This window comes from Chenopodium quinoa, unplaced genomic scaffold (assembly GCF_001683475.1).
Source record: "Chenopodium quinoa cultivar QQ74 unplaced genomic scaffold, ASM168347v1, whole genome shotgun sequence".
In the NCBI taxonomy this organism is placed as follows: domain Eukaryota; kingdom Viridiplantae; phylum Streptophyta; class Magnoliopsida; order Caryophyllales; family Amaranthaceae; genus Chenopodium; species Chenopodium quinoa.
This window is the reverse complement of record NW_018742214.1, coordinates 232,039-241,570: the sequence shown is the minus strand read 5'-3', so window position 1 is coordinate 241,570 and position 9,532 is coordinate 232,039. Positions and strand designations below refer to the sequence as shown.

The following is a 9,532-nucleotide window of genomic DNA, read 5'->3' as shown; positions in this document are numbered from 1 at the left end:
TTTAAAATCGTACAATATACAATAATTGTCTATTCTTCTTCTCCTTCTTCTTGCTCGTCTTCGTCTTCGTCTTCGTCTTCGTCTTCGCCTTCGCCTTCAAGGTCATCGGCTAGTTGCATAGATTGGGAACTAGCCGAACCCGAACCGGAAGCGGAGGTTCCTTCTTCGTTGTCGTTGTGGTCGTAAGAACGGTCTTGTGAGCGATTTTCCGCATCCAACCAATCTTTGAAACACACGCACATTTCTAGTGTTTCGGGTTTTAGACTTGTTCTTCTATCGTCTAAAACCCTTCCGGATGCGCTGAAAGCTCGTTCGGAGGCGACGGAGGAAACTTGGATAGCGAGAATGTCTCGTGCCATTGCCGCCAAAGTTGGATGCTTCGAGCTTTGTTGTTTCCACCATGCAAGGAGGTCGAGGCTGTTTATCTCATCGTCGTCCATGCCTTTGGTGAAGTCGTAACTCAGGTACATCTGCAACTCCGAGACGTCGCTTTGCGTTCTCCTGATTGATGAATCACCTGAAAACCTTGAAATCAAGTTAGTAGCTTGTGAAAATAAATGTTTGGCCTTCTTACTTACGTTTTTGGATGGTTGGGAAGGCCCTGAGCGAGGAACGGTGCCATATTTGGCTTCATAGACTCTATATAAAGCAAAAAACAGATCCTTCACATTAGTCTTATAGTTTTCTACATCATCGTCAAGAAACATGCATTGAAAGTAAATGTCAACTAACATAAATGTGTTTTCATACTTTTGCCTAGGATCTAATATGGAAGCAAAAATATAAATCAAAGGAATCTCACTATAATATTTACGCCACTTTTTTTCCATTGCTGGAAGATACTGATCATAATCACTTTGATCGCGATGATCAGCGAAAAGTTGGGCGAGTAAGCATGCATTAGAAAGAAAGTTTTGAGCACAAGGATTGTAAACAGTAGAAAAACAATACGTCATGTTATATAATAACTGTAAAAATTGCATATATCTTTCACAGTTTTTCCAATCATCATCATACAAAGCATTTTGTGGAAATTTTTGGTTGTAAAATAATGTTAACGGGCCCTTGTACTCAATTGCCTTTGTTAACATGTCATAGGTGGAATTCCACCTAGTTGGGCAATCGGTTCTAATTTTTATTACCCTTATCTTTTGTTGTTTTAGAAAACTCTTCCATTCTTGGTATCTCATGTTAGAGCTATTAATAGACATAATAGCATATCTGATTTTGCTGTAGTATGGGCCAATTGCCCGAACTCCATCCTGTACACATAAGTTAAGTACATGGCAAACACATCTAGTATGAAGAGCTTCACCGTCTAATAGTACATTGGTTAAGTTTTGTTTGATAAGATTAGCTGTGTATGTCATAGAGGTTGCATTATCAAAAGTCATAGACATCATTTTATCTCGAAGGTTGTATTCGTCTATTGCTTGCATTAAATGGTGAGCAATGTTAATGCCGGTGTGTGGGTATTCCAGCATTTTGAAATGTATTATTCTTTTTTGTAACATCCATTGATCATCTACCCAATGGCAAGTCACACATAAATAGTGATATTTATAACCACTATCCCAAGAATCGGCTGTTAAAGATACTCTACAGTTAAGGTTACTCAATTCGGCTTGTAACCGGACTTTGTACTCTAGGAAATTTTTCATTGCGGCGGAACGAACGGTTTTCCTAGAGATTCTTTTATGTTGGGGTTGTAGTGCTTTGTTAATGTAGGTGTTGAATGCGTCACTTTCCGAGAAAAGAAAAGGTTGTTCGGCGTGTACTATCATTTTTCCTAGTTCATCCCTATCCCTCTCATAGTTGTATGTAAAGCCGTATGGATGGAATTGGGAAATTTTGGGCTGGGTTGGATCACTAGCTGGTTTTGCACAAGCTTTCATGTGTCTAGATAAGTGTCCCGTCCCGTTTTTGGTAACTGCCGTGAATACACTATTACATGTTTTACATTTTGCCCATTGTTCACCATCTTTACTTAGGACAAAATAACGCCATACCTCACTCCTTCGGTTTTTCAAAAGTAGCATCTCAGTTTCGGTTAACCATTCATGATGTGTGTGATGGTTAGTAGTGGGACTAGTGGGAGTGGCAGTAGAAGGGGTAGAACCGGAGGGAATTCGGGTACTTTCTTGGCTACCTTGGCTAGAACAATAGTTTTGTTGATTACCGATATAATTAGGTGGAAATTGGTATGGTGGTAGTGGAAATTGGTTTAGTGGTGGTGCTGGAAATCCCGACGTATTATATGGCTCATAGCCCGGGGGGAAGTAAATGGGGTCATTGGTTTGACTCGTAATTTGGGGGCTCGTTGTATTTGGTGGTTCCCTAGAACTACTACTACGGATAAGTCGGCCTTTCCCCTAGACCTAGATGATGGGTTGTTCGATGCCATAATTAACAATTAATTTTTTAATAAAAAGTGGTTAACTATAATAATAATAATTAATAACAACAATTTTAACAATAAAAATATCAATAATATTAATTAATAACAACAACTATAACAATAACAATAACAACAAAAATAAATAATAACAACAATTGTAACAATAATAATAATTAATAACAACAATTATAACAACAACAATAACAATTAACAACAATAATAATTAAACAAGATTATTCTAATAATAACAATAAAACAATAATAAATTTAAGATTAGTTTAGATCTTACAACCGTGCTTCAACGCTCCACTAATTACGATTACGAACTTTTTAATTTTCCGATATTAGGAAAATAATTAGAGAATTTAAGAGAATAATTAGAGAATTTAAGAAAATAAGGATTATTAGAGATTTAGAGAATATAAGAGATAAGAAGAAGAGATTGTGATTTTGTGATTTGGGAATGAAATGGAGGTGAGTATTTATAGAATTTTTGGCAAAAAAACTAGCCGTTTTATAGCCGTTGGCCCGTGGGCCGTGCCTGCGGGCCAGCACGGCGGGCCATGCCCGTGCTCGTGCCGGGCCGTGCCTGGGAATTCTCAACCGTGTCTGTGGCACGGCCCGTGGCACGGAAGTTGAACTTCGTGCCGTGCCGTGCTTGACTTCGGGCCGTGCCGGGCGGCACGCGGGCCAACCCGGCCCGTGCCCAGGTTTACTCAAAGTCCAAGCAGAGTGACTCAAAGTCTAGTTCGGTCAAGGAAGTCAATAGACATAGGCTACCAAAAAAGCTTAGATTTGTTGCTTGTGGGTTTCAAACCCTTGCCTTTCTGCCATCTCTTTCACAACAAGCACCAACCACACACCAGCAACACTAAGCTACTGCAGACTGCAGTACTATATCTCCTAGCTGCACTCTAGGTCTCTAGGCATTAACACGGCATTGCTCCAATACAACTTGCTTCTAGCCCACATCATCCCAAGCATCACAACCCACCACCGGCTCTTCCTTCTCCCTTACGAACGAGCCCCACAAATCCCCCTACAACAACAACATTGAACCACCTCATTAGCAATGCATCATCATCTATTCATCTCGAATCACACATCCCACACAAATGCCTAGCAACAGAAAGAATATCAGAACAGCAGCAATTACATAGCCATCACCAACCATACCATATTATTTATTTATTTAAGAAATCAGTTCATTTACAATTTTCATTCCTAAAAGCCTAAAAGTCATCGGCTCTTCCAAACTAAGTCCATAAGGGACTTAAAAATAAAGTCAGAAGTACATTTTTAACCTATCAAAGTTTATAGAGGCTGCAACCTGCAAGCTTTCCCATTCAAACCGTTGTTAGTTACTCGCACCAATGAGTCTCTCAGTAACACAAATTTAATTAGAAATGGTCAAGTTGTCAAGTGTCATCTATCAGCAGCAGCAGATGGTTTGCGTTCCTGGAGAGATATGACCGTTTCAAAAGCACCCACCAAAGCCTTTACTTTACTCTTCCTCTTCTCAACAAGCTTACTAGCAGTTTCTTCGATCACATTATTATATGAAACTTGCTCATCTTTCTTAGTCTCCATTTCTTGGTGCTTCAAATTAACCTTTGCCACACCAATTTCTGCCTCCTTTTTGTTACATTCAGCAGCCCTTTCCTTGTAGCTGTTCCGGTGGGCCCTACCATTAGTATCTTGCTTATCACCCAAGGTCCTGCCTTTCCTAAATCGTAGCCTTCTCGGAATGTTGGTTTCAGATTGTTGTTCAACCACCTTTGCCTTCCGAAACTTCAGCTTTAAAGATGCAGGGTCCCGACCCTCAGAATCATGTGTCAGTTCCTTTCCGTCTTTTAAGCTATCAGCTGCTTTTGAATCACCAGAGCTATTGTAGTTAGAGACTGAGCCCTCAGCATCACTATCAGTATACTCTGAATCCAACTCACACCGGTCATCAACCTCACGAGAAGTGAAAGAGAGAGAATTTCCTTGGGAGGATGAATTAAGCGACTCTGGTGACAAAGGAGAAGGAGATTGAATCAAGAGGCCTGTATCAGGAGCAGTTGAAGGATTATCCTCAGTCTCAATCATATGCACTGTTTTCTCCTCAACCTTCTCATCAGCAAGCTCCTTGGGTTCAGCTACCTTAGCTAACATCTGATTCTTGACAAAAGCTAGACCTCTCCGGTTCTGTTCTTTAGGGCCTCCGCCAGCTGTTGTTGGATGCAAGAGTTTTTTCACCTCCACTTTCGAAGTCCTTAGAGACAATGAGGCAGCTGAAGGAGCCTGAGTCTTCACGACAGCAACTCTAGAGGTTCTTAGATTAGCACCACTTTTAGTCTCACTAGTCTGCTTGCTCCTTAATCTTAAGGAGCTTAGGGAAGATGATGGCTTCTCACCCCTACCGTTTGGCTTCGGAGAACCTACAGAACCATTCCTTTCCTCAAAATTTATAGAAGTCCGCTTTGATGAAACACTCTTTTTTGCAGCTGAGGCAACTTCTGGCTTTGAGATCTTCATGGTATTGGTTGAAGGTGATGGCTTCTTAGCCCAACTGTTCAGTTTCAAAGGACCCTCAGAAACATTCCTTTCCCTAGGATTTAAAGGTATCCGATTTGATGAAACTGGTTTTTTAGCAGTTGAAGCAACTTCATGCTTTGAGATTTTCAAGGCATTGGGCAAAGATGACTTTCCAGAGGATGGAACTACCTTCTTGACCACTTTTGGAGCATCAGGTGAAGAAGATTTGATAGATGATCTCGCTTCTAGCTTAGCTACTTTTGACGAATCATGGACAGGGGATTTCCTAGATGACTGTAAATTTCTCATCAATTTATTGTTAGCAGGAGCAGACTCTTTGGCTGATGGAAGTGCAAGGTCGTTAGACTGAACTGCTTTTTGAACCTTTTTATCAACATATATTTCAATCTTTACTGTCTTTTTTCCATGCGGAAGTGGTGCTGACATTCTCCTCCTTTCAGGGCGAATTGGCTTATTGTGGGTAATCCCATGCTTGCAGGCATCATGGCAGGAACCAGTAGACACTCTAAGATAATGAGGAACTTTCTTAGTGGTGCGAGGCTTTCCAGTAGAGTGATCTAGTGATTTGTCTTCATTGCTATTGTTTGCTTCATTGCTAGCTGGAACATCATCGTTTTCCACTGCCATTATAGAGGAAGGGCAAGACAACTTCACAGTCTATGATCTGAAAAACAAGTGTAAACAAAATGAAAATTCACAAGTCATACTCTTAAGTGCAAGCAAATATCACAATAAAGATCCATTGACTACATAGACAGAGGAATCAGAAATTTTTCAGAAAGCAAGAGTCAGGAAGTGAAGAGGAAAAGGCAAAAATATCACTAAAAAATGGAGAAAGAATGTAACACATAGAAAACTATTGACATCCAAGTATGTGAAGATCATTAATTATTCAGTTAAACCGGAGCATTATAATCGCCCCTGCCTCCGATTTAACTTCAGAAAGGAAATAAAACATATCTAACAGAACTGAAAATGTGTTTTCAAGGTTGATGCTTACGGCATTCTTTACCCCTCTAGACAACATACATTAAATTATCCAATCACAAATCAAACAGTGGGTTTACCACCTCAACTACACAACCTGTATTCAAGTATCTGATCCCAAATCTAACAATGGGTTTACCGCCTCAACTAGACAACCTGTACACAAGTATTCAATACCGAATCAAGCAATTAGTTTACCATCTCAACTTAGACAACCTGCATTCAATATACCAATCCCGAAATCAATCAATGTGTTTACCACCTCAAACTAGACAACCTGTAATCAAAATCTTTGCTTAGCGCTCAACACCGTCCAAGAAAAAATAATAATCATAAAAATTAGACTCCTTCCACATTCTGAGTCAGCTAAGTCATACAGCAATGCGAATTGAATCAGAAATCTCATCATGATTCAATGTGCATTCAAGCTTTAAATTTCTACTGAAACTATAATTTCACTGTTGATTTGTAGTTAATGATGAATCCTCACTTCATGTAACCAAATTACTGTATAAATTAATAAACATCAAAACACATTGCTGATACAAAAATAGAAACAAAACTAATTTAATCAGTAATCATAATGAGCTTAAAGAAGCAAACAAACATTCCCAATTATTGTTCATCAATCACATTTCTCTATTAAATTTCATTCTCATTTTCAAAATCATTGCTCAACACATAGTAATAATTACAAGTATATTCAACCAAAAATCATCATTAAAAAAAAAAAAAGAGAGAGATCTCACCTTTATATTATAATAAAAAAACACTTCACCAGTTCACTTTTGTTGATGAAAAAACAATCAGCCTTCTTCAACTCCACAAACTAAAAAATCAGCAAAATTAGAAATATCAGTAAACCAAAAAACAAAAAAAAAAACAAATTTACTATAAACCCAGAAAATACATACGCAAATAAAAAAACAACCCATCAATTGAAACTTATAGAAAACCCAACTTTATATTAATAAACCAGATTTTTTTTTATAACCCCACAAAAATATTTTTGCACAAAATAAAAACAAAGAAAGCTACCTACCGATTTTCTTCAGAATCTATTAGAAAACCCTTTTTCTATTTTCTAATTTAAAAATTTTTTTGAGGGTCGGCAAGGAAGCGGTGGGTGTAAAAATTGGTAGAAACTAGAAAGAAAGGAAGAATGCGTTCAAAATGCTTAAAGGCTTAAACTTTTTTGAGTATGAAAAAATATAGAAGTAGTATATTTGGAGTAAATAGTGCAAGTTTTGATGGATTCTAAGCAGAGGAAAGAGATCGTGGAAGCAACCTTTTGTACAGTTGCTGGGTCAATTCCAACTATGGAGGATGAATACTGAATTTGAGGGACCGACACGACACGACAGGACGCCCGATGATATACGGTATATACCCGATAATCCAAAGCCTATAAGATTACGACTAATGGAGATTGTGATTGGATGGGTTATCGTCAATAACCCAAAGCCTATTAGATTACAATTAATTGAGATTGTGATTTGATGGGTTATCGTGTTTTTTGAACTCTGAACTCTTTTTAAGATTTGAATCTGGTTGTTTGTTTGTTGCATATACTGCTCCGTATTGAAAGGGGGAAGGTGGGAATGACAGTGTTTGTGACTTTTGAGTGCGAAAGATTTGAAGGTTTTTTTTTTTTTTTTTTTTTTTTTTTTTTTTTTTTTTTTTTTTTTTGCAATCTAAAATCTGTTGTGATACTTTTTGGGGGTGCAATCTAGTGTGATACTTTTGAGGGGTTAGGGGGGCTTAACATGATTTTGTGGGTCCAGCTGATTATGACTAGCTTCTATAAAAGTTTGTGACATATGGCAATAGGCCAAATGTCCAATAGCAAAATGTCATGCTTACTACTACCTCCGTTACATATTATTTGCAACGATTAGACATTTTTCCTCTCTACTTTATGTCAAATCGTTGCAAATAATGTGTAACGGAGGTAATAATATGATCAACTAGGTTAATTTCTGTGCATGGTAATTTTCAATTAATATTTTTAAAATTAATACTATATTGTAATTTCAAATAACTATTTTTAAAATTAATACAAAAAAAAAAATATTACTTTTGTATGTTAAATTCATATCAATAAAATGGAAAAAAAAATCACACTAATAATAATCAACATGTGCCGGTCTTGGAAAGTTTTATTGAAGTATCCATAGTTAATTATAGGAGATAAGCTAAAATACGGTCCCTGAACTATGACATTAGTTGCATATTTGGTCCCTCATCTTTCAAATGAGGCAAATTGGTCCCTCTACCACCTTTGCCTCACCATTTTTGGTGGAGGAACTTATGAGTCAGCAAAGTTTGGGAATGTGTGTGCCAACTAAGCAAAAGTTAAGGGACTTATCCTAATTAGCATTTGTTTAGGGATTATAAATCATTAATTTTTTTTTTTATCAGTTGCTAATATATATTATTTATTATGTACAAACTTTGATTAAAATGAAAGAAAACTAAGCAAAAGTTAAATGGACTTACCCAAATTTTTTGCTTTTTTAAAAAATTAAATGACGTTTTTTTTATAAAATATATATATATATATATATATATATATATGTGTATGTATATGTTTTAAAGGATTAAAGAAGAAAATTAAATATGACTTAAAAAATATAAATACTTTGACTTTTTTTCAAAAAAAATTAAATACTTCAAATTAATGAAATAGAAAAAGGAAAAATAAAGAAAGAAGGAAATAGGAAAAGAAAAAAAAAAAGGTGTCAGCCCTCTCTTCTTCTCTTTTGGTTTGGCTGCTCTAATGGGGTAACAATCCCCTACTTTGCACCTCATTAACGATCATCAGCAATCACCATCTTTGTATTTCAGCCTTTGATTTATTTTGTGGTTAAATCTTGGTCTCCTGATTTTATTAATTCTATACAAATTCATGCGCAATATAGGTCGGCCGAATCAGAGATTTGGGTTGCGTGGTTGATTAATTAATGACGGTGGTGAGGCTGCAGACTGGTGGAGATGGGGTTGTGTGTTTGTGGGCTTGTGGCAGGTTGTTGGTGATGTGGGGTGAGAAAAGGTGGAAAATCTTATAGTTTTTTTTTCCCGAAAATTCTATAGTTTTATTAATGCAAATCATAACCAAAATATTAATGTTGATGAAAAAAAAAATAATGTCAGTTAAAAGATTATTCCTTTTTAAATAAAACCTGACCAAAAAAAAAATGAATCATGGTCCATAAACTTTTGCTAACTAGGATAGGTCCCTAAACTTTTTTTAAAAATATTATTTTTATATTTTGCCACATGGGCACTTTGGTCCTTAAACTTTGGTGACTCATCTTTTTTTCTACCGAAAAAGTAAGTTATGGGTGGTTGAAGGACCAATTTGCTTCGTTTGAAAGATGAGGGACCAAAATGCTATAAATACTAAAGTTGAGGGATCGTATTTTAGCTTAACTCTTAATTATAGTATAGTATTAATTGATTAATAATCTAGTCATAAATAATTCAAGGAAATAGCAAAAGTTTCATTAGTTGATTTGATATGGGCATTTCATTGTTGAAGCTTGTAGATTAGCTTCTACTCCGTATTGAGAAAATATATAATCTTATTGTAATAAACGTAGTGCG

General features: G+C 36.6%; 1 protein-coding gene across 2 annotated transcripts; it reads right to left on the bottom strand.

Annotated features, from left to right (window-relative positions):
- Nucleotides 1-3,550: 3,550 nt before the first annotated feature.
- Nucleotides 3,551-7,657, bottom strand: LOC110734186. 2 transcript variants are annotated; one of them, XM_021914241.1, is made up of 3 exons: nucleotides 6,969-7,657; nucleotides 6,676-6,755; nucleotides 3,551-5,603 (listed from the first exon to the last, which is right to left on the bottom strand). In XM_021914241.1, the coding sequence occupies exon 3, from the start codon at nucleotides 5,564-5,566 to the stop codon at nucleotides 3,824-3,826; it is 1,743 nt and encodes a 580-aa protein (XP_021769933.1). In that variant the 5' UTR covers nucleotides 5,567-5,603; nucleotides 6,676-6,755; nucleotides 6,969-7,657; the 3' UTR covers nucleotides 3,551-3,823. The 2 variants fall into 2 exon arrangements, with proteins under 2 accessions (XP_021769933.1, XP_021769941.1); XM_021914249.1 differs by having other exon boundaries at nucleotides 7,215-7,657.
- Nucleotides 7,658-9,532: the final 1,875 nt, after the last annotated feature.

What these genes read in the sequence shown, in the direction of transcription:
- LOC110734186 (XM_021914241.1), bottom strand. Translation starts at nt 5,566, where the DNA reads ATGGCAGTGGAAAACGATGATGTTCCAGCTAGCAATGAAGCAAACAAT.